The 25,549-nt window shown below is 44.3% G+C and overlaps 1 protein-coding gene across 1 annotated transcript in view; it reads right to left on the bottom strand.

Moving 5' to 3' along the window:
* CADPS (calcium dependent secretion activator) overlaps positions 1-25,549 on the bottom strand; it is a 435,301-nt gene that overhangs the window by 126,664 nt on the left and 283,088 nt on the right. Inside the window, exons 13-18 of the mRNA XM_045290125.1 lie at positions 25,063-25,250; positions 8,918-9,019; positions 6,515-6,578; positions 5,971-6,094; positions 3,509-3,577; positions 2,614-2,631 (exon numbers count right to left, since the gene is read on the bottom strand). Of these exons, the coding sequence (XP_045146060.1) occupies positions 2,614-2,631; positions 3,509-3,577; positions 5,971-6,094; positions 6,515-6,578; positions 8,918-9,019; positions 25,063-25,250 (565 nt within the window). The remainder of the gene's footprint in view (positions 1-2,613; positions 2,632-3,508; positions 3,578-5,970; positions 6,095-6,514; positions 6,579-8,917; positions 9,020-25,062; positions 25,251-25,549) is intronic.

Genomic DNA, 25,549 nt, shown 5'->3' with positions numbered 1-25,549 from the left:
AAAAAAAAATCATGGTGCCGAATTCAAACAGACTGGGCTCTTATTCTAATGGAGACAGTTACATATCCTCTCAGAATCTCAGCTCCTCATCTGTAACAGCGGGAATCGTAGAACCTTCTCTTTGGGTATAAAGTAAAGATGAAAAAAGATGATTCTTAGCACAGTGCCTGGTTCCATAGGTGGATTATCTCTGTCTGCTATCTATCTATCTATCTGCAAATACATGGCATGTTTTAAAATTTTATCTCAAATTCCACTGGAATCATTATGATGCTCAGGAAATTATGCAAGTATTTAGCCAAGAACCAAGGCAGAATGGCAGTAGTAGTGTAGACTTTCTCAGAGATTTCTGGGTTCAGAATGTGTGACAATTTAAATGGAAATGTATTTAAAATAAAAGAATTCATTTGCAGGAGTCACAGCTTTTCTTTCCTAGAGTAGCAGCCTTTTGCATCTTTTTTTTTTTTTAGCTACTGTAATTAAACTGAACATTTAATTACTAATAATGCCACTAGACAGAAAGCATAAGTCCACAAAAATGCCATCTGCAGAGCCCTGTCGATGCTTGAAGCACAGCCTGGGTAAAGGTTGTCTGTATCTCAGGCCCCAGCATCCTGGTTTGCACGTGGACCTCTGGCGGCACCCGGCCACCTCCATACTGGTGGGCTGTGCAGACCCACCCATGGACTGTTTCTCTGTGCCCTTTCAGGAAGCTGGGAAATGAGGAAGGGGGAGGAGGAAACGTCTTGAGGGCAGGGAAGATGTAATTATGATTATGATTGTGATTGAGATCGGATATGTCTAGAAGAGATGTTGGACATACTGAACTTCAAACCCATCTTAGACCTTAAGTTTTAGGTTCGTTTCACTTTTATTTTGTCCCCTCCAGCAACTCTCCTCCTTGCTGCCAATGGGACCTTCTTAGCCTGCAAATCACCAGGCCATCTCCGTTCATAAAGAGCCTTTCATGGCTGTTACTTTTTGAGGCATGAACCGTGGACAGTTTTCCCCTTGGAAAAATCCATAAACATGCATAAATTGCAGGTAAAGAACCCCTGGATTATAAGGTACAGTCTGAACTCTCTATTGTTAGGACATAGCTCTTGGAGATCTTCCCTGGCCACCCTCAGCTGTCTTACTGCCATCCTTTCCCCTTATTTTGCAACTACTTGGAGCTGCATGCCCGTTAAGAGGATAGCTAAGATTCTAGTTCCATGCCTTACCGTATTAGATGTAAGCTATTTTTACCTCTCTGTGCCTCCGTTTCCTCATCTCTAAAATGGACATAATAATCGCATCTACCTTATAAATGATTGTGTACATTAAACGAGCCCATACATTAAAAAAAAAACCCCGAGGTCCTGACTTGGCACAGACTACGCATTCAACAAACACGGGCTGTTTCTGTTAATGACTTAGTTTGCTATCTTTTCTCCTATATATAATCCCCTCACTCTAGACGACCTTTCTAACGTCTCAACCTCAGCTCCTCTTCATGGGTTCTAGTTCCTCGTTCAAGATTCAGCTCACGCTTCGGCACTTGTGTGAAGACTTTCAGCTCCCGAACAACGGCCCATCCCTCTTGCCTTTAACTCTATCAGTTTGTCTTGCAGTAGACCTAGTTTGTATCTTAGACATATGCATCGATGCTGCATCAGGGCAGCAGCTGCATTGCTTTTGTTTGCATATTCCCTGATTTTTAAACCAGGGCCTGGAGTATGAGAGGCCCCAACTAAGTACTTAGTAAGTGAATGAATGATTGAATGAGTGAATAAGTCCCTTCTCTATCAGGAAGAAAAAGCCTCCTGTGACTTGAACACAAGGTGTGTCTCATTAAGTACTTATTGCTAATTTGGACTTGGCATTTGCTCCACAATGCCTTCTGCCTTGATCTGAACTAGGCTCACCCTCCTGTTATTTTTGCTCAAATGACAGTCATCTTTTGCGATCCTTTAGATTAAAAAAATTGGTCAATTTTATATCTTTATTAACATTTTAAGTGTAAGCCCTTCTTCAAAGCACACTCAGAAGTTCTGGAACCAAACAAGAAGAAACCCTTTCAAAGTCAGAGGCCTTTCTGATAACTTTGCTCTCATGCAAAGTCCGGCAACTTCCGGCTCACCCCTTCTGCCTCATCACATGAGACACACAAGAACAACACGGACACAATTCTCTCCTCTGTCTTGGCTGATACATGCTCGTCAAAGAACACACATTTCTCCATAGGGGAGAAAATGGGGGTGGGGGTGGAGGAGAGAAATGAACAATGGAAAAGAAAGATTCATTTGGGTAACTTTTAAAAAACAAAATGGAAAACATGTGGCGCCAAATCACTGGAATCCTGAAACCCAAAATGAAGTGGCGCTCCGGAGCACACGGGAACTCTGTGCCTGCAAAGCTTATACGGAGGTTCTGCTCTATCCAGGCCAATATCCGATGGGCAGGAGATCTAGTTAGACAGCACAAATTAACTCCTTAAGTATTATTGCAACTCCACATCAGTCTCTGGGAGTACATACCTTAAGGAGCTATTAAATAACAGAACAACAGAAACAAAAACTAAAGATAACTCAACAGTCCTGATAGGTTAGAAGGCATATACAATTGGTTCACCTGCGTCCTTCTGATTCTCTATATGAAAGAGAGAGCACAGCAGGGAGAGAAGAGAGAGAGAAACAAGAACACATATGCAGGATTAATGAGCAAGCGGACCACAATGCCCCCCACTTATGCGTGATACATGATACTGAGAAAAAAAAAGGTTGCCCGTGGGTCCCCACCACCCGAAGTGTGGGGGGCAGCCAAAAAAGGCTCCTTCACAGAGGTGAAAAATGCTGCACAAATAGAAAATTAGTAAAATCAAGTTTAATGTGAACTCAAGCTATGAAGCATACATGAACTCTCCAAGTGACAATTAAGTCATATGTTCTAGCCAGCGCTTAGAGGACAAGGACAGGTCAAAGTCTCCAGAGAGAACAAGGGAACACGTCCCTGCTTGAGAAAGGAAGGACAGGAGGCCACAAGACCTGATTTTCGTAGAGGATGGACCCCGTGGCGTGATCTCATACCCATAATCGTTTCTGATGTCTTAAACGTGGAAAAGAAGGCCGGGGCTTTGCCCCCAACGTCCGTGATCTGACACCTCACGCATGGTCCCCCGGCCTAGCTGCTACCTGTGGATTGTGTACCAGTGACAAGCACTTTACAAATTGGGGTTTACACACAAGCAAAGTAAAAATGCATTCAGGTCACAGACAGAGAAGAACTGAAAAACTGACAGACAAATCGGAGTTTATCACAAACAAATGGCTTAATTGTCTAACCTGTTTTAGGCTGATAAAAAGTGACTGGACTTCTCACACTGGGTTTTCACAGACAGAACCAACAGACAAGCCAATGCTAAAAAACTTGAAGCAAGGAGAGTGAGTTGGTTTGGATCTGGATTTTCTTGAAATCATGGAAACAGAAAGAGTGAGGACAGCATGGCGAGGAGGTGGTAGGTACTCACGAATGGTTAAATCCATCACTTGGGAGGCCAAGCAGAAGACAGGATGCTCATACATTTCTCTCTTTTTCCCTATAAAAGAGGATTTGGGCATGCAAGAGGCTTAGGTCAGAGGTAAAGAGGTTAAAGGTCATAGGTCAGAGGAAAACGTTACATTAGCTCAAAGGAAAATAGCCACAGAGTATTTTGGGATCAACACAGGATAAAAGAAAAAAGGAGTTCCAAAATTGGAGCTCTACTGGATTAACCATTCAGCATGCCGTGAGTCACGAGAGATTGTGACCATGACTTTACACGTCTCTTTAGAATTGTTTGCAAGAATACAATGACCAAAAAACATCATGAGTAAAGGGAAACAGAATTTTATCGATTTAAGGCTCCAAGATACTAAGGGTTTCAGACTTTAGTATCTAAGGCTCTTGAGGTATTTCTTCATAAACATAGTCTCCAGCAATATTACCACAACTTCTTTCCAAAATTCTCAGGTAGCTCAGCTGTCAATGCTCACAGAAGGGACTCGAATGGCAGGGTGGACGGTTTCTTTCCCGAGGGAAGGATTGGAACCTTGTAAAAGAAAGTTGTCTGGTAGTCATCTCTTTAAAGCTGCAACGCCTCAGCCTACAGTGGACTATGTTCATGAAAGAAAACCTGGTACATGCAGCCAGAGGATGTTGGGTTGTCTGAACGAACAATCCCAGCATGCTTTGAAATTGGTGTCACAGCCACTTTTGCCGAGGTAACATCAAAACGTGGCTGAGCCAATCACGGACAAGGAAGGAGAGAAGCGGAAGAGAGCAGGTAGTGTGGAATGAGGTACTTCTCTGAAAAGAGAGTTGGAAAAAAAGGGTTGGCTTCTTCAAAGACTCCCCAGACCTAAAAGTCACAGTGCAGAGGCTAATTAACACAACCAAGAAGAATTGAGGCACAAAAGGAAATTACAGACTAGCTGATCTACTTTGGAAATGAATGCATTTTTACTTACAGATCTTAAGTTTGGTTTTGGGCTTTGTTTTGGATAGATTTATCGGAAAGAAGAGAGCAGCTCTTACCAGACCCCCAAGGCAGCAGCCATGGCAACCGAACGTTTCGTCATGATCCCAGCCCATGTCTGTCTGGCCTTGCCTAGAATCACCAGGTACCCAGTTGACTTTACCAAATGCAACCAATGACTGCGTCCTGGGAAGGTGACTGCCGGAACAATGATTGCCTAATATCGCCCTTCCCCGCTCTTCTTGTTCCTCTGGGTTTTTTGTCACTCATTACCAAGTCAAGAGTTGATAAACATCCTTTTAGTGCCCAATTCTTAAGTGTTTCTCCCTGGATGCATAACAATGAATTCATTACCACTGGTACACAATTTGCATTGTCAGACAGACACAATTGTAAAAGGAGGACATGTAATGTACAGAACACTGCTAATTTGAAGCGGCCGTCGCCTGATTCTCTAAGGAAACGGGGGCTTTGGCAAGGTAAGTGATGGGGCTTGATTGGCTAGGTTTTGTCTTGTGTTTTGTTTGTTTTTCTAGTCGTGTGCAGAGGGCCAGCAATGTGCATTTGTGAGAGTTAGTCAGAAGCAGGTTTCACGTGTGAGAGGCCATTAGATTCCAGAACACGACACATTGTGAGAGCTTTGCACACAGAACTGTCACATTGAGAGACACTTACACCACTGGTCAGGTTGGGTGTGGCTTTCAAATCACCCTCTAGCAGCCAATAAGGTAACAATGAAAAGTGATTAATACCTGTGTGGACATCTAGGGCTCAAAGAACCACCTCTTCTCAAGTAGAGTTTATTCAAAGGGCCTTTGGGGTAACTACTGGGCCATCAGTTACCACCTCCCTAAAACTTGAGAGGGCAGTGATAAAAACCCATCAGAAAAGGGAGACAGAGAGACTTCCCCAAGGTTAGCATAATAAGAACAAACGATGTCTAGATTCAACCCTGGACCCACCAGACATGGCATTTGCCACCAACCTGCCATCGAGTTGGAAATACTATCAGAAGGTATACTATTTTCAAGGGAACAGAAAGAGTTAATCAAAACCCCAGTGCTGCTTTGTTGAATTCTTGTTTTCTTATCAGTGCTACCAATCATGGATAACAAACAGTTCCATTGTTTTCCCTCCATTTAAACAACGGTAGCAAGCGTACAGAACCCTTTCCATAGGAAATACATTGACCACCGGCCAACACAGACTCTCAGAAGAAACTTAATCTGATAACGTCCTACATGCAATATTCTTCTCCCCACAAAAATCGTTTCCGAACCCCTGTTCTTTAATGCAATGGTGTGAATTAAAGCCATGACCAAGGAAGCCTCCATATGTCAAGAGCTTCCTGGTTTCCACTTCACATCACATACTCAGATGGACCGAGTTCTGGTGCCCATCAGAAACGAGAGAGACTTCCCCAGGGAGACATACTAAGATTCATATTCAAAACTGGGCACAGCAGGAAGCCTTACCTTCGATTTTGGCATACTCTGACAGTCGAGAGTAGTTGACTAAAGCGGCTTGCTCTAGACATTTACGGATGACCGTTTTTACCTCCTCCTGTGGAACTGGGGTAACAATATCTTTCATCAGAACCTTTAGGCAGGGGGGAAAACAACAGGATTAATCAGAAGGGTCACACAAATATATGGCTCATACATATTTCTCAGAGGCTCAAGTTTAACACAGGTGGTAGGTAAATGCTTCTTTGGGATGTCACACTGATTCAGAGCCACTGTGAATGAGAGAGATCACCAGAATGCAATGCATGTCCAGCCTGGCAAAGCCCAGTCCAGTATCCGGGTGAGGGGCCAGTCTTCAATATACCCAACTGCTTGGGAGTAGGGGTGGGTCTAGCTGGAATTTTCGCAATTGCCTCACTTTCCCTCTGGCATGGGATGGACTGTAAACGAATCCTTAAGAAATGACACACTAGGTCGTTGAACTACAATATTTCATTACAATTATGACCATGGGTCCTTAGATACGCAACCTGCCTTTTGTATCCATTCTTACCCTTTCCAAGAGTGAGAGAGTAGCTTTTAAAGCACCTTCCGGTCGGCCAAATGGAAAGCAATACCTACAAAAGACAAGAGTCTTCAGGTTACCCAAATCTACTCCAGGTCGTGTGAAATATGCTGCAAGTTGCTTCCCATAGCAACTCTCTCCAAGGAATGGGAGTTACTTTTTCATTTGGTTGCATTGTGTCATGTCGATGTGCATTCACTCCATACACATGTGGAGATAGTCTATGGGTGTGTGTGAGTAGGGAGTCTGCACACGTCTGCAACAGAAAGGGGTATTTAGAGGGATGGCGTAAGGTTCTGTTTAGACTTCTACTGTGAAGGAGAGCCATTGTTAACCCAAATCAAACCTTGCTTCTTATTATAGATACCAGCATTAAAACATATTGGTCAACACAGGCTGAAATTCAAACGCACTTACATCTTCAAAGGATGACAATATAAAATAGAGGAGTGCATTTACAGCCAATTCATGATTCTTTGCTTGTGGTCTAGAATTGCTATCAGACCTTTTGTAACTGACAAAGCACCTTACATATAGGTCACGGAGTAATTCATTAAAATGTAATGCAACGCAACGCAATGTAACAAATGGGTGATCTGCCAAGGCTTAGCCAAGAGGAGTTTGCTGGCACAGATAGACTAGGGCAGGCACCCCTGGAGCTCTGTTGACTGTTCCAGGCTGACCCTCCTCCTTCAGAGCACTGCTCCTCCAGGGAACGGAGAGAATGGCAAAGGATGCTTAAACTCAACTATCTGCTGCTTGCACTTGCCTGCTGGCCCCCTCGGGCAAGTTACTTAACTCCCCTGAACCTTAGCCCACTCCTGTTCAACTGTGGGTTCTAATAACTACAAAGTTACGAACAGTTTTTAAAGTCATGAATGTCTGATCAGCTTCTAGTCCAGTAGATGGCACATGAACTGCAGAGTCAGCAGCCCAAAGCCACCCGCCACTCTGGGTGAAGGAGAGGCCTTCTACTCCTGTGAAGAATTGCAGTCTCAGAATCCCACTGGGGTGGTTCTACTCCGCCCAGGAGGGTCACTGTGAATCCGATGCGACTTGATGGCAGGGAGTTCAGTTTTTGAGTTACTCTTTACTTTGGAGACCTAGTGACATTGTTGGGTAAGCATTGGATTGCTAACTGCAGGGATGGTGATTCAAACCCACCAGCCACCCCGCAGGAAACAAGACGAGGCCATCTGCCCTCACAAGGATTTACAGCATCAGAAATCCTCCACAGAGTCACTGTGAGTTGACTTGGTGGTAGTTGGTTTGGTTTGGGTATTATTACTCTGGTGACAGTTGTTGCTGTGTGTCCTCAGCTGACTGACTCACAGGCACTGTATAAGGCCGAGTGTTTGACAGTTTCCTACATGCATTCAGAGAGGGATTGGTGAGTTCTAGCTGCAGACATTCCAGGCAGCAGCTGAGCACTTCATCATTGCACCACTGGGGCTCCAGCGTAACACTCCCATGAAACCCACTGCCAATGAGTTGATTTGGACTCATAGTGATCCTTCTGAAACTGTAAATCTCTATAGGTGGAGACAGCCTTATCTTTCTACCTCGGCATGGCCAGTAGGTTTGAACCACAGACCTTTGGGTTAGCAGTCCAGTGCCTAACCCCTAGCACCACCAGGACTCCTTGGCACAGGCTGTGCTGTGGAAGACCAGCTCTGTGATCTGCCGGCTGTCTGTAGCTCAGGCAGAGCCAGGGCTCTTCCTCCACCAAGCCAGCTAGAGCTATTTCTGAGAAGGAAGGTCATGGAGGAGGTGAAGACTCTCCACGGGTCCACTGCCATTCTGCCCTTTCCATTGTGATTTGATTCATGGGTATTTTATTTTATTTATTTTTTTTTCTTGATTCATGGGTATTTTAAACCACTTTATTCAGGGAGCAGTAAAAAGCAAAAACCAAACTCACAGTCATTGAGTCTGTGCTGACTCATAGTGACCGTCTAGGACAGGAGAACCGCCCCTGTGAGTTTCTGAGACTGAACTCTTTATGGGAGTAGAAAGCCCTGTCTTTCTTCTGCAGAGTGGCCAGGTGGTTTCAAACTGCTGACCTTGTGGTTAGTAGCCCCATGAGTATCCACTATGCTACCAGGGCTCCTGAGGGAAGTGGAAGGAGCTTCAGACGCAGCTTTGTATAATGGATTGATGAACAAGGACAGTTTGTGCAAGGAAGGTTTTTTGTGGGGTTTTTTTTTAGTGGAAATTAAGAAAGCAAAATCGATTGCTATTTGTTGACCCTTGTTCCCTTGCTCTGTTTTCCCTGTTGATACATAAATGTCATTGTGGCCCCAATATATTTACAGCTTTTGAGAATAAAGATCTTTATTTGTCCCTCCCAGCCTCCAACCTTCTGAAAAGCCCCTAAACACAAGTCCTTACCTAAAATGTGTAATCTGATTTTCCAAAAGAACCCGCAGTCTCTCTTTGATTTCTTCAAAACGTTCTTTTTCTTCAACAGTCACGGTTCCAATTCCGTCGGGCCTGAACGAAGATATGCCATGAAATGACAGGTCTCAAAGGCTGACACTACCAAATCAAATCTCTAGCAAGAGGAGATGATCCATTTAGAAGAAATGGTGACAATGATCGATGTGACCTTAAAAGAAGTCCCACTATTCAGACTTGGCTACTGAAGGGGTACGCATTTGTCTGTTTTGGGAATAACAGTTTGGAGACATTTGGTAGCAGGGTGGTTATGCGTTGAACTCTTAACCCCAAGGTCAGCAGTTTGAAACTACCAGTCACCCCCTGGGAGAAAGGGTCGTTTTCTAATCCAGTATGAGTTACAGTCTTGGAAACCCACAGAGGCAGTGCTATCCTGTCCTTACACGGTCACTATCAGTCAGAAATGACTTGATGGCAGTGAGGTTTGTTTATGTTTGAATCTCATTTATTGTAAAATGGTGATATGTACAACCTGGTGGCTTGCAGGTTAAATCTAGCTTCCAGATTGGTTCTTGTTATCCTTGCAGATTATTACAAAACTTGAATTAATTGCCAATATTTAATGAAAAACCTGAAATCCAACCAAACCCGCTCTTGTCAATTCTGACTCACAGAGGAGCAGGACTACCCCAGAGGGCCCCCACGGCTGAAATCTTGTCACATCTTTCTCCCAAGGAGAAGCTGATGAGTTCGAACCACTGACTCTTTGGTTGGTCACTGAGCTCTTCCACCACGGCACTACCAGAGAGCTTTACACTTCATGAATAGGAACATTGTAATGTCTGCTTTCTCTGGAAAAATCAGACGAGCTGACATTACTTGGCAAGAGCTGGTAGTTTCTTACCTGGGGCAGACACTCACCTGGCCCACCCACATCTCTGATTTCTATCATCTCTCTCTTTCTCTTGTAGGTATCTGATGTTGTGAAGCCTGACTTAAGTACACAAATTACTACGCAAACCAGGTGCCTTGTAAATGCACGCCTTATTGGTTGTTGGCCATTCTTAAATGGCTCAGTTTCTAGAGTGCACTTAGAGATGTTCAGATTCGCTTAAGAACTCTCTGCATTAACTGACGAACAACCCACAGAGGATTTTTAGTCTTCTCCAACTGCCGCTCGTCGTCCTAAAAAGTGCCCTAGCAGGAGTACGTGAATTTCAGTTTAATCACAGGACCCTCATACTTAGGACCCACCATCCATTTCACACCATTTCCTCTATGTTGTTATGAGCCATTCAGGATGAGAAATATAGAGGGACATTGCATATTTATAGCCCAAATTAATCTGTGCCAAATTAGACGCAGGGTAATCTGACCCAGGCGCGATTTCAGCTTCTCAGATCCCACACTGACTTGTTTTGACTATTGGCGGAGCCAGTTTGCAGAATGATGCATCTATGAAGCTTCTATTGGAACATCCTTCAGTTTGCAAATGCAAATCATCTCGAGATCAAATGAGAATCCAGCATAAATTGGGGAACTCCTGTATATTGGGCGGGTCTGACTGCACAAAAGACTTGGCAAATGATTGTCATGTACTTCCTGTTAGGAGTCAATTGGTCACTTCCCTTCTCTTTAAAGCTAATACCCTATTTTGAAAATGGGGACTCTCTCCCCTCCCCTGCTGAACAGAAAGTACCCAACAAACAACCCCCTGGGCCTTCTTCCACTCTGACATAGGGCCCTGGGTTTAAGGAAGGAGGCCGGCGAAATGGTAGCTATCAGGAGAGCTGTTGGAATTTAGGAATGTTAGCCTCATGTTTTCTGGCAAAAATTTGTTACTTTAAAAAAATTATTTTTAAAATTAAAACAAAAAATATATGAAATGTAAAACCTCAGGATCAATCCATCGGCCTCCACCAAGTACATGTGGCCCTTTCTGTGAATTTCTCATGCTTCTGCCTAGCTTGCAACTTCCTGTAATGGTGGCTTCTGAGTTTCGCTTTACGGCCATGCAGTCTGGTAATGCTCACGTTTAGACGTGTGTGTCTGCATACACTCAGTTTTCGGGGTGGGGGTGGGGAGGAGTCATTTTATGCATTCCGGCTCTCAGGAGGGAATTAACACTCAAAAAAAATGCCATTACATTAAGGTGACCAGATTTTAACATTGGTAAAGTGGGACACCATTGATAAAACTCATATCCTGGCGAAATAGCCACATGGCAGCCGAAAACTGTATGCCCTAGCTTGTGCATTCTCTCAAAAAATCGGGACTTTTTTAAAACGCCGCAGGACGCAGGAAAAATGATTAAAAATCGGACTGTCCCGCCAAAAGTGGGACGTCTGGTCACCTTACATTACATAGAACTTATGGTGTAGGGGAAGTCATGGATCCGTATAACATGGGTGATCCACAGACACCTGCTGCTGTGATCAGGAGGCATGCGCCCTCGTTGATAACCCAAAGGAGCCCTCTAAGGCAAGTGGGCATTTAGAAGAAAGCTTTGAGATTTGCACTTGAGATGATAAAAACAGTCTTCATGCTGAGTATTGAGTGTATTCTCAGCCTTCTCAGTTATGTGCGTGGTGCTACAATGTTACAAATGTGAAACTCCATTGTGCTTGTTTTCTCCTTTTTTCCCCTTTGTTCTGACATTAGCAATTCTCCCCGGCATCAGATGGCAACTTCCACTTCCTTGCTAACCTCTCCTTGGATATTTTCTAAAGCTCATTTAAAGGGAGAAAAGTAAATGATTACAAAATTATTTTTATAGACTCTTCTTAAATTGGCTTCTTAATCGCTATGTCATGTGACTGCTTTTGTCTTAAAATAAACAAGACAAACTAAACTTGATACCTTTATAAGGTACTAGTCAAGAGTTCATCAACAACAGGTGATAAAAATGAGTCACAAGGAATGTAACTGTCAGAAGTCTTCTGACAAGGGGAGCTATTTTCCACCCCCAGAAAAAGATGTTGCAGAAAACCCAATTTGTTGGAGGTCACAGGTGGTAATGACATCAATCAAAATGATCTCTTGATTGTTTCAGAAAATTCACCCATCTCCCCCCCCCCCGCCACTGACTCCAATCATTTGTTGACGTTAGCTGCACAGGCAGTACTTCTCAAAAGGGAGTATGCCCCTGAGTCGTTCTGAGGGTGTGCAAAAATCCAGGTTTTGGAGAGCCCCCCCCCCCCCCCCCAGTTTCTGATTCAGTAGGTCTGGCCCTGGGCCTGAGAATCTGCATTTCTAACATGTTCCCTGGTGCTGGTTCCGGGACCACACCTTCAGAAGCAGTGCTTCAGAGCAAGGTGAGTGGCTCTTTCACAGGCAGAAAGGGGATAATTGGCCCCAAACCCCCAGATTGGAGGGCAACTGCAACCAGAGAGCTTCCTCTATGGTCTAATCATGGAACTGCCAGCAATTTCCGAAGGTGGCCACTACCATGTTCCCAAGGTGCGGTGCAAGTCGTGCTGTTGCACAGTAGCTAGTCCAACTGTATCGGTGTCTCTTAGAAGGATGCTTTTGTATTTTTCTGGAAACATTTGGCAGTGATTCTATAATCATCATGAAATTGTATCTTATTTCTTTCTCAGCACTTTCAACACTTAGTGTCACTGAGGGTAAAGCAAGAAGAGGGGTGAAGCTGGGCTTCAGACTTAGAGCTAGAAAATGCTAGGCTCAGATGTAGCTTTACTTAGAACATATGTCTAAGACCCCGAATCCCTTGCCCACACATGTCCTGATGAGTGTACATTCCGTCCCCGCTGTGATTTGGTCTCTGAGCAGCCATTTCCTCTTTTGAGCAGCACCCGGATTTCCTTGGGAGGAATTAGCTCCCATGTACCGTGAGTATTCTTTCAGGAAGGGTACATCCAGAAACCACCTCTCCTATTAATGCTCAAGTGCTTCCTGGAGTCCACTCCTCCCTTAGACAACCACTGCACAGCTGTGCTGGACTATGACCACGTCTTCCTATTGAGGAAATGATGCAAAGATGGAAGAAACAGGGGGAATGTGTCGATCCCAGGAGCTGTGCTCCAACTGTCTTACGAAGTCAGTGGTTCTCAATCTGACTGCACCTGAGAATTGGACTGTTGGTATGATGTAGATGCGGATCCAGTATATTTGGAAGTGCATGTTCTCAGCAGGAAGGTGAACTTACTATCAGTTGGCTGGAAGCTTCACAAAGGTTGCACCCCCGATGCTCTGATTCAATTCATCTGCAGTGGGGCCTAGACATTGGCTTTTGTTTTTAACATTTATATTTCTTTTAGCTAGCAGTTTTTTTGAATTGTAAAGAAAAATCCCATACAACAACATTCAATGTTCACATGCAATTCAGTGGTATGAATTATATAAATTGTGTTGTATAATCATCACCAATGTCAAGTTATTACCGTAAAAAGACACATTGCTTTCTAAACAATGTTTCCTCTTTAGCTCCCCTCCCCCTCCTCCCCCTTGGCAACCTCTCATAAACTTTGGCCGTACACATTTGCCTATTCTAGATAACAGTGAGGTCATACACTATTTGCCCTTTTAGGATTGGCTTATTTAAGTCAGGACAATGTTCTCCTAGTTCATTCATGGTGTAGGCTGGGTCAGGACTGCATTGCTATTTGTGGATGAGTCATAATATTCCACTGCATGTATGCACCACTTTCGTTTATTCACTCATCTGTTGGTGAACATACGGGTTTTTGGGGGTTGTTGTTGTTTTTTTAAACATCCTGGTTTATTCCAATGAGCAGTTTAGGGCTTAGACACCACTGCATTGGCCTTGCTTCGTGAGGCATTCATAGTTGCCTGGGGTACCCCGGTGGCAGAGTGGATTATGTGTTGGGTGCTAACCTCTAGATCAGTAGACCCAAACCACCAGCCCCTCTGAGAGAGAAAGATGAGGCTTTCTATCCCCATAAAGATGTATGAGGGTGTACCCCAAAAAACCCCGAATGTTTTCCAAAGCTCTGTATTTACATTTTCTTACCAAACAGCCTTATCACCTTCAAAGTACTCTACAGTACGCTTAATGCATTTGTGAAAGCTGTGATTCAATTCTTGGAAACATTTTTCAAACTCATTTGTTTGGATAGCTGACAGCACTTCCCCATTTTGTTTTGTTTTTTCCACCTCATCTACATTGTCAAATCACTGTCCTTTCATGTCCCTCTCCATTCATGAAAACACAGAAGTCACCTGGAGCAAGGTCAGCTAAGTCAGATGTGTGGGCAAGAGAGGCATGCTTGTTTTTTGCCAAAAGCTGGTGCACTGAGATGGCTGCATGTGCAGGTGCATTGACGTGGTGGCAAAACCAGTCCCCCATTTGGCACAAATCAGGCCTTTTTTGTTGTGCTGTTAATTCTATCTTTTCAAAACCTCTAAATAGAAAGCTTGATTAACAGACTGACCTGGTGGAATTAAATCCAAATGCACTATGAGTAGACATTTTTGTCTGTTCAGGAAGTTGACAGATGTCCAGAATGAGGCTTGTCATCAATCAATATTTTACCTTTTTTGAAATAAGAAAACCACTTGTGCACTTGAGTTTTTCCTATGGCATTGCCCTTGTAAGCTGTGTTCAACATCACAACAGTTTCTGTGCCATTTTCCCCGGACAGGAAACAAAACATGACAGATGCACATGGTTCTCTTAAATTGCCCATCACAAAAAACGAGGTTTGAGTGAAACTGCTTGAATGAAAAAATTCACTGTGACCAGAGAGAACATTCCCAGGTGACACCACTGGATGCACTAACTCAAGAGTGAGTTGCTTGATGCTGGCCTACTGGGAAATCTGCATACTACGAAAGCTCTGCCTAGTGGAGCTTTCTTCCATTTTTGGGGGGTGTGTGTGTGTGTTACCCTTCGTATAGTCTCAGAAAGCCATAGGGGCAGTTCTACTCTCCCTAATAGGGTCGCTCTGAGTTGGGATTGATTTGATGGCAGTGAGTTTGTTTTGTTTGTAGAGGAGCCTTCATTTCAGCTTTCCCTGAGTTTCCTTAGTGGCTCCCATCATCATCCCAGTAAATCCCGATTTGCTAAGATGATCCAGGGTTATGTGGCACAGATCCCTCCTTCCAAACCCATACTCCCAAATATTAGTAGATGGACCGGTGCCTGTGAATCTTGCTTTAGAAACACGGAGGCATAAAGGACCACCAGGAAATGCAGTCTTCAGTTTCTGGTTCCACCCAACTGTGCACTGGCTAACAACTCACTTTTTGTATATAATGATCCCCAAACTCGAGACAATATGCAGGTCAAGTGCAGTCAGTTTTGGAGCCCCTTTGAAGGGGGGGACGCTTTCCCACCTGCAGGCCATCCACGGAGCCAGAAGTGGGTCTCTCCAGCCACGGCAGACTATATTGCATCTGACACAGCGGGCATCTCTGGAATCCACCTTTCAAGTTTTCGGCAAGCCATTTTCTCACTGTCCTTCACAAAGTTGACATTTTCAGCAGCACGATAGGAAAGATGTCACGTCGGCTGCTCTTCAAGTTCTTGTCACAGTGGTTAGCACCAGTTCTGTCATCTTCACTCTCCTCACAGTCTCCCATCTTGAGCCATGTCACAAATAATAATGCATCTAGAGTTGTGTCTTCCTTTGCTTTCCCCCGCTTCTTTTGTTAAACAGAAACAACCAGAACCTCACAGCCTACCCTCTGTCTGACTTGCTCATAAGGCTAATTGTTCTCCCTTTCCCCAACATGCTTTTGAGCTAAAGCTTATTAATAACCGTGATTGTATGGTTGACCCAATATGATTAAGTATGAGGCTTTTAATGAGAAACATTTTATTTTATTTTGATATTAGAAGTGAAGTGTGAATGACCAAGTCCAAGAATTCAAGGTGTAATGTGTGTGTCTGTTCCCCCACACCTCTTTTTTCTGTGTGTGTGGAGTAAGCTTATCTCTTTGGGGTCTTTCGATTGTCATGGTCCACTCAGGTGAGCATGCAGTTTCCTGGCATTTAATTACCCTGCTGGGATGGTCTCCACATTATGCTGCAAGCTGGGTCAGAAAGCCCTCATTTGAAAGGTAAGATGTCTGTTCAAGAAGGTCAGGTTGCTAAATTAATCCTTAGCTTACAATGACTGATGCGTTCCGATACAGCATCTGTTTGGTGATTAAGTGCAGACTGCAGGTGTAAAACGAAATGTAGGAATTCAAGCAAGCGAGGAAAAGAGTCTGGTCCCGCTCTCTTCAGAGAACCAGCTTTAAGCCTCCAAGCACCACCAACAAGGGATAAAACTCCAGCTGAAGAGAGAATATAGTTTCATATCCAAATGCAAATGTCCACATATGCTGGTGCAGGCACTGTAAACATGATATATTCTCCCTCTCCAAATGGATGGATGCCTGCAGACCACATTATAGATCCATGAAAATGTCCTTAAACAAGCGCGATCACGGAATCCTTCTTGCTACTGAATTGCTCCAGCCCAGAAACACAGCCACGAGAGCTTAAAGGGGCAGGGTGGCTGGAACAGTCAGTAGCTGCTCCTAGTCATGACTGCTCCCTAAATGGACCCCTTAGACCAAACACCCTCTCTTAAACTGCCCCCCCCCTTTCTTTTAGTGGACATCTCTAAGTAACTCTTTTTCCTTACAAGTTTTAGCATGGTCGGCTGAATTTAATTTTAGCACCAGTATTTTCCTTTGTCTTCTTGTGCAGTTAACAGGCACAAACTGAAGATAGCAGCAGGGCATTGCCCTCTCCAAAGGGGACATCCCTGCCTGCCCATCTAGATGGCTTGGACAATCTCTCTGTTAATTATAAATTATAATGAGGGCTCTGCCATCCCTTGGTCACTGCTTCCTTCTGAAAGCTCATCCTCTCCCCTTGCCTCCCCCTCCTTCCAGCTCATGCCCTTGTCTAATTGTACCCCGATGCCCCAGGGGTCAGACATGCTGCTAAAACAAATACATCAACGCATTCATTGCAAAGATCGGAGGCAACAACATACAGTTTCAACAACATCAAATGTATCAGCGCTGCTTCCCAAAATGTCATCGAAGAGGCAACAGCACACCGTTTTTTAAAACATTACAAATGTGTAGCTTCTTGGGGTTGACTGCCAGTCAGTCTCAAGGAGAGGTTTGAAGAGGGCAAAACTTAATTTTTGACTTGCTTACTGTTTTCTAACTATGTAGTTATAACTCAACAAGATCAGGAAGTGTCATTCAGTCTGTTATAAGAATGGTTGAGAAATCTCACCCGATTGAACAAAGAAGATAGAAGCTATTGGTGAGCAAATCAAAGAGCCCTAAGTTTAGGCCTGGTGCTGAATGCTGCAAGGAGCCATCAGAGCCTTAGAAACACTGCAGAAAAACACATATTCTCCCTAGAGAAGGACAAGATTGCAAATGTAGGCCCCATAGATTTTTCTCGTCAAAGATTAAGAGAAGAAGGGTTGTGGGTTTCTCTATTTCTAGACACAGACACAGGCTAATTAAACTTCAGATTATACCGTGAAGAGCCCAAATCTATAGACTTCTGAACGTTCAGCCTGGTAATAGGATGTTGCCTTTTGGTATCATCCCACTTTAAAGGGGTCTGGCACCTGAAAATGTTTGGTTTCTTGCACCAGTGAATTCTCTGACCGCACGATGGTGACACTGTTGGAATTTTAGAAGAATAATGTACATTTCTTGATGGTTTGTCATGGGCAAGTGACACTGTACCATGGGGTTGGGTAACTCCCTGCATTTCAGAAGGCCTTTGAGTCAGGGAATCTGCTGTTCTCATGGGACAAGTTTCCTTTCAGAAGCGAGTTACATTTACATGAGTTTTAAGTTAACAGGTAAGCTCTATGGCGAATTTCTCCTCGGATGTTTTAGATGCTGACTTTCACCTGGAAGGTGCTACTAGGTAGTCATTCACAAATTAAAAACAAACCAACAAGCCAGTATTGGGTGTTGGCTGAACATGGGGTCCCAACATTGGCAGCAAGGGCATAGTCTGCCTGGCAATTACAGCCACCCACGGGAGGATAAAGAGAAGGAGATTTGAAGGATGGTAGTGGCATAGGAGAGTGACAGAAATGGATGGACCTGATCGACATGTGAGCATGAGGGGGCCTGGTTATTGAACAGGTGCAATTGGCCAAGGAAGAGGGACGAATCATGGATGGCTTCTCAGGCTCCATCCTGAGCAACTGTTCACTAAGTGTGGGACCTTGACAGAGGCGCAGAGGGGAAGAGTGAGCTCCGTTTGGCTGTCCAGGTGACTTAAACCAGTTGCCAAAGATCACATGGTCTCTGCCCACTGGCAGCACTTTGGCTCCAAATACACCTCCCCAAAGAGTTGTTGGACATCTTTTTCAGAGATTTTTAGGATGTGTGCCCTCTTCCATTTGCTAGCAGACTCATTAATCTATGCAGTTTACTTTGGATTGGGGAGGTTGACATTATGGATTTGTTCGCTGCTGATACAATGTACTATGAATGCAGGCCATATGTGAAGAGCGGCACTGGCATTCAAGAAATGTTAAATAATAATGTAAATGAGAAAAGTTTCCAACCCAGTAATACAGGGATCCAAGGAACACTGACGCAACGTGCAATCATCAGAGCTGTTTGATTGCCTTGTCACTGTGGGACAGTGACCAAAGTGATGCTAATCTAAATGTCATCTAGGAAGGAGACGAAAAATATTATGGTGAAAATTAGGAGCCAATTTAAAAATGAGAAGATAAAGCGATTTACATCTGTGGGTTTTATGATCGACAAATGCAACCAGCTGAACATACTTACACTATCCTTTTTCCCTCCTCCTCCCTTTTTGAGAAAATGGATTCTGTTTTAAAGGGCTGGTGGAAACAAATGTCCCCTGCCCCCCTTTAGGTGTGTCTCTCAAACTTTGCTACAGATTAGCATGGTTCCAGGTGATAGTAAATTCCTGACGCTTAGAATAGCTAACAGAGTAAGTAAACCCAAGTCTCTGTGGGTAGGGCTCAGGCAGCAGTGTTTTTTGGTGATTCCCATGGAAGCCAACTGTGACAACCCAAGCCTCAAATAACTGCCATCTGAAGCCCAAACCCCTTAGAAGTGCCTCTGGAGAAGTTATTAAAAGGACAGAAGCCTGGGCTCCATCCAAGGCTTGCAGAATCCAATTATTTTAGGATGGGAGCTAGTATTCTCCATTTCAAAGCCAACCCAGCCAACCCAACCCAACCCTCCCCACGGTGTTTGTAGGTATTCTGAGTCATGTGTTGGGCTGGGAACAGCAAGTGAGTAGCTTGAAGCCCCCAGCTGCCCCTCGGGAGAAAGCTGAGGCTTTGCGCCCCCCCCTCCCCCCAATCAAGAGTTACAGCCTTGGAATCCCACAGGAGCCATTCTTCCCTGTCCTGCCGGGTCCCCAGGGCTTGGAGAGGACTCAGTGGCAGGGAGGGAGTGTGTGAACCACTACACATGTACAAAACCAATGGTGGCAACTCTCAGCCCTTTGTGCACAGAGTAAGTCTGTATGAATACAAACAGATTTTTTTAAAAAATTCAGGGGGGAGGGTTAATTATAGCCCATTACCTGGGAGTTTGCTTTAAAATTGGGGTTTTCTTAGTACTATTGACATTTGGGGGGCAGAGAATTCCTTGTTGCCAAGGGGCATCCTGTGCCTTGTAGGCTGGTCACAACACCCCTGGTCTCTCTCCACTAGATACACAAAGCACTGCTCCTCTACTCTCAGGATAGGAATACATGTTTCTAGACATTGCCAAAGAGCCTCTGGTGAGGGGAGGATCATGCTTTGTTGAGGACCAGTGCTCTGAAAAATGCCAAATATATAGCTGGTTCCATATTTTCCATTGCTTGGAATGAGCCATAGCAACCATCTTCCTGGTAGGCCAGATATATCTATGAGTGACTAGAACAGTGGCTCTCAACCTGTGGGTCGTGACTCCTTTGGGGGTAGAATGACCCTTTCACAGGGGTCGCCCAATCCCTAACAGTAGCAAAATTATAGTTATGAAGTAGCAACGAAAATAATTTAATGGTTGGGGGGTGGGAGTCACCACCAGATGAGGAACTGTATGGAAGGGTTGCGGCATTAGGAAGGTTGAGAACCACTGGACCAGAATGTTTTGGATTCATGCAGACATAGCTTGTCACAGAGATGTAGCACAGAATTCCTGAGTAGGGAGAGGCACCTCAGTGGTTACCAATCATCACCAGCTGCATGAGTGCAGGGCTGGGGGGCTATTGGGTTAACAGTAGTGTTTGCTTGGTAGCTTCTCATCTAAGTATAAGCTGGTAGTGGATGACAATGGGATGGGCTCCGTTGTTCGTTTAATTTCAGAAAAAGGAAATTCCACTTATAAGCATCCTGGTCTCCTTCTTAATCTGGGTCAATTAATAGATAACGTCTCCACATACAAATGATCTTCCTTCTGGAGAAGGAGGTTATGAAAAAAAATCCCTTGCACCTCTTTCTCAACCCCCTTGTACAAGAAGGCTGTTACTTAGTGCTCCAAGGAGGCCCTCCTCTGTGGTGACCTCAACTCTAGATTTTGGCTTTCTCCTCATGACCAGAATTACCAGGTGAGCCGAATTGATTTGAGGCCATTCTCAGACCACACATTAACAATGGTTTAATTGAATTGGGGGACTGCTATCTCATCTCACATGGAAATGTTGAAACACAGCAAACCTCTGGGTTTGCATCCCACCCCATAGATTAAGTGCTAACACCGGGCAGGCAGTAGGGCAGCAAGGTAACAAAGGCAAGCTCTCAAGTCAGAATAGTCATCAAATCAGAATCAGACATTTATTGTCTATGAGGCTTTGGGCAAGTGAATGAAGTTATTTGAGCCTCAAGATCCTCATCAGTTGGATGACGGTAATACAAACACTTATCTCATAGGAATGAAGTAGAATAAAAAGAAATGTATGTAACGGCATGTCACACAGTTCCTGGCCTATAACAAGCACCTTTTCAAAGAGCAGGGATTCAATTTAATTTAAATTGAATTTAACCTTATTTATGAAACCTAGCAATTGGGCTATTTCAGTCCTGGCTGTAACCCATAGAAAAGTTGAGAGGTGGAAGGGATATTGTAGGTGCTGTAGTTGAATCTGCGTGTTTTTCTGATGAGGAGACAGAGACACAGAGAGAGGGATCTGATACACCTATGTGGATGCTGAATAGACTTGGACTCCGATCTTCAGAATCTATGGACAATGATGACGTCACGAACAGAATGACGCCATTTAACTTTACAGACACTCAGTTTCAGCATCTGTGAAATGGCTGTAAAATAGCTAACCTGAATACATGCTATCAAATGAGATAAAATATGCTTGCATATCCTTTTGCAAACTGCAGGATGCGACCCCACTGATTCTGGGCAAAAGCATACAATGCAAACAAAGCTCCCAGAATACAGATGAGCCTCTCACAGTAGCCTTGGGGATCCGTTTGGAGACTTTGTCACGGTAGAGGAAGAGGTCAGGCTCCACTGCGTGTTGCCTTTCAACCGCAGCCCTTTGCTCTCTGCTCGGGGTTGATAAGCCAGCTTTCCTAAAGCAGCACCTTGGACAGCAGCCAGGGCCCTTCCTCTCTTGACAGCCTGTCACTCTGGCACATGTGACCTTCAGGCACCCACAATTTCTCCCGCCCTTCCTTTCTGACTGAAAGCTACTATTGCCTTGCAGTCTAATGCTCCCAGCAAAACACAAACAGAAACTCCACTTCATCACCATCTTTATACAGAGCAGGCCTAGGAGAAGGGTGGCCACAAGGAATCCGGGTTTTCCCGGGCCTTCACTACTGGACCGATGTCCACTGATGGACAGCCTTCCCTAGGAAGTGAAAGTTGGCACTTTCCTGGGATCGCTCTACAAGTGAGCGCTGTACATTTCAGGGCTGACAAACAAATTCACCCGAAGCATCAAAAATACATGCTTGCAAACTCTGTGTAGCTTGTCAATGCCAGGGTCAGAACATCGGTTTCAAACTTATAACAACAAAAAATTTTTTTAGTGTGTCACTGCTAATACAGGAAAGGTGAAGCACCGGATGATACCAGTGGAGATATTTAATACATCTGGTTTAAAAGGGAAAGGGGCCACCAATTTGCCAATTTACCGATACCAATAAGAACAGCCTTAAAAGACATAGGCAATGGGAAATAATAAACATAATTTTGGAATTCATAGTGCATTTAAAGTGACCTCATTATATGAGCCATATATCCTGTTGACTAAGTACTAACCTTCATTTTGTATCTTTATTATAATTCTGTGCAAGTGTATTTTATTTGCATGACCTGAGTGGGAACTGAAGGAGGTTTGCTGAGAGCTGAGGGCACCATCACAAATGCATGCCTAGTGCTAGCTGTCACCAGAAGCCTGTGACTCATGGTGAGCCCTGTACATCAGGGCAGCGCTGTGCTCCACAGGGGGTGGCCCAATAGCTGTTTTTTTGTAAGTGTACAGCCAGACGTTTCTTCTCAGTCGTTCTGAAGTATGAACTGGAACTGGCAACCTTTTGGTTAACAGCCAAGTATGTTAGCTTATTTGCACTACTCTGGGACTCCCGATAAATGTATAGGTACATCTTATATCAACTGGTTTGTTCCTTAAACATAAATTAGGGTTGCTTATTATGAACAACTAGGTAAGGTCCCAGGCCCGAACAAGATGTCCCTAAAAAGTCAATCTGACTCACGAGTCTGTTTGTAGATCGCTCAATTAGTCTTTTCCATGTGAACAGGTTTTAACAGTTATGAAACACTGGCTATAAACTCAGTCCTGATAATCAGTATTTTGGCTCATGGCTAGAATCTTTTGGTTGCTGTTGTTTAATTTTTAAAGCAAACCTTTGAAAAGCCTTAAAGGGATCGTGATCTCAGGACTTCCATGGCTTGCTGCTTTCTAGCAGGAATTGGTGGCCTGGACAGAGGGATGGGGAAAGACCACAGACATTACAAAACACAAGCCAATACACATAGAACTTCTTACCTTTGGGGCTCTGGATTTGCCTGGGTTTTTAAATCTTTTCTCTTTTTGGACTCCTTTTTGATATCTTTATTAGCTTCTGGCTCTGGGGAGGGTTTTTTGCCCCCTTCCGGGCCTGTGTGTGGTGACAGTCCACTAAGAAACACATGCATTTGTTGGCTTTGGAGAGGACCGGTCACACGGGAGCATGCACAGAGTGTGAGCAGCCGCAGGAGAACCAAGTGCACATAGGCATGCAAGGACAAAAGAAAGAAAGGAGGGGGGAAAAAGGATGCATCAAAAGCAAGAGCAAATGCATGCAAACTAAAATAATAAGCAAAAAAAAAAAAAGAAGCAAACTTGCATAACTGAAAAGAAAATAAGAAATCCCAAACTGTTTCCATGACAAGATGTATAAACCTAACTGTGAATCAAGTGGCAGTCTTACAATATGAAATCCAGACAATGTGTATCATAATTCATGATGATGTTTACCAGGGGGTTTACAAAAACACTTCATTATTTTATAACACTTTCTTATTCAGTAACATATGTAGAATACAGTGTGACAACCCAGAGAATATAATGCAAGTTCTCTCCCCCTCTCTCCTTTTATCAAATTCAGTCCAAGAGGCTGCAGCAGATAGTCATCAAAGTGTACATATTTACAAAAAGCAGAATTATGCACAGACACTTCCCAGGTATCAGAGTTTCCACGAGCACCTTTTATGCAAATAAAAGGTCATGCACCAGGCTAGCAAATCTTATGACAATGGGAGGTGACAATAACCTTGTTGCCTGTTAAATATTCAAACCGACAATGCTATTGTTATCTAGCTCTAAATGTTGGTGTTGCATTTCATAAAAACTACCAGCACTGGAGAGAGGAAAAGCACAGAAAAAATCCTACAGATCTTTCAGAGTTGGGTAGCTTGCAAAGATGGAGCTAAGAGACACGGTTCTTATAGAAACTATGGGCAGGTGATTCTGGATTCTCCCATGTGTGAAGTTCCCCAGAACCACAACTTTTGCATCTGTGCTGGGTTTCTGAAGCTGTGAGTTCCACTGACCACCTGGGTGCTGGTTTGAGTGCCCTGGGACCAGACGGGCGTGCCTTTATTCTAAAGCGAGGCTGCATCTACTAGGAGAGTGAACTGGCTGTGACAGCATGGAAATGTATTCAGTGTCTCCAGAGCCAAATGGCAACATTCTTAGATTATTTGCTGGTTTACATTATTTAGAATGTGAGTTTTTTTCTTCCAGGCACTGGGCAAGGTCTAGAGAAAAAGAACACTTAGGATAGTCAGGAGACTTGAGTGTCTGGTCTGCTTGCTAACATCTATAAGATGAGGGGGTTGGATTAGACTGTGAACTCCAAAGTTCTTCCAGCTCTATGATTAAATTGTAAGTGTTATCATCATCTTTGCCTTCCAGATGCCCTGAGCTTGTCTCAGCTCTTGGAACGTGCTTGGCTCCCTCCCTCCGCAGGGCCTTTGTACATGCTGTTCCTTTTGCCTGGAACCACTCAACTCCTACGCACGCCTCGGTTCTTACCTCGAGCTTCACTTCCTCAGGGAGGCAGGCCCTGACACCCTGCCACCCCATCGGAGTCATTAATGTTCCTTTGTTAAATGCCATCCTGCCACTCATTCCTTCTCCCCCGAGCATCAGCCAGTGTGTGGTGCTGCACGCCTGGGGGTCTGGCTTCTTGCTCACCAAGTATGCGGACTGTCTACCAGAGCACCTGACATTTAGTTAGGAACAATCTGTCATCTATAGAACGAATGAATGCATTGATGACAGCAACAAAAGCAAATATTTATGAAGCTCTTGTCATAGTCTGGCCACTGGGCTAAGTCTTTTATATCCACTTGCACCCCTTCAACATCCTGAAGACACTATAATTACACACACACCCCTCTGAGAAAACTGTGTCACAGAGGGTTTACTCATTAACTACACTCCTAGTTAATCAACAGGGGAGCCAGGAGTCGAACCCAGATTGGTCTAACGTTCAAGACTGGGTTAAAAGTGACTTTTGCTATTCCTTTTTAGTCTTTTGAAAGGAGAAAAATGAAGTTAGACCTTTGCATTTGTGCCTCTGGGGTGGTGTGTGTGTGTGTGACTGAGGGAATGGAGATGAATGGTCCTAAAAGCCGGGTCAGAACCTTTGAAATACCTCTAGACATATGCTTACCTGTTCCCGTGGACGTGGGATGCACAGAAGGCAAAGCTATAATGTAGGAGGGTCGGGTCGATCATGGCGCCGTTTTCTGCCCGCTCAAGTAAGTCTCTGAGGTAGCAGAGATGCCGATGGCACCCTCGGACTCCATTCCGTGCACAATACTCATCGAGTACAAACACCTGGCCAGGACTGAACCAGCCCTGTTTGGGGAATAAAGGAAAGACTTGCTTTTAAATACAGGTGGTTTTCCAGAGAGCTGCTAGAGTAGAGTGTAGCTGGAGAAGGGGGTTAAAACACAAGGGGCCCTAGCGCACACTGACTGCATGGTATGTGCTCGTCACCTACTAACACTGCTAAACACGTTCTGGTTTGGCCTCGTGGCAGCCTGTTAAGGTAGGCATAGTCATCCCTGTCTTGTGGATGTGGGACTGAGCTTGGAGAGGACAGAGACTTTTCACAGTTTCCCAGAGTCTGGCTGAGCTCACTGTGGGATTCTAGA

Source organism: Echinops telfairi, unplaced genomic scaffold (genome assembly GCF_000313985.2).
Source record: "Echinops telfairi isolate 266 unplaced genomic scaffold, ASM31398v2 ScPeMD7_31;HRSCAF=116, whole genome shotgun sequence".
Taxonomy (NCBI): domain Eukaryota; kingdom Metazoa; phylum Chordata; class Mammalia; order Afrosoricida; family Tenrecidae; genus Echinops; species Echinops telfairi.
This window is presented reverse-complemented; position numbering and strand designations above follow the sequence as displayed.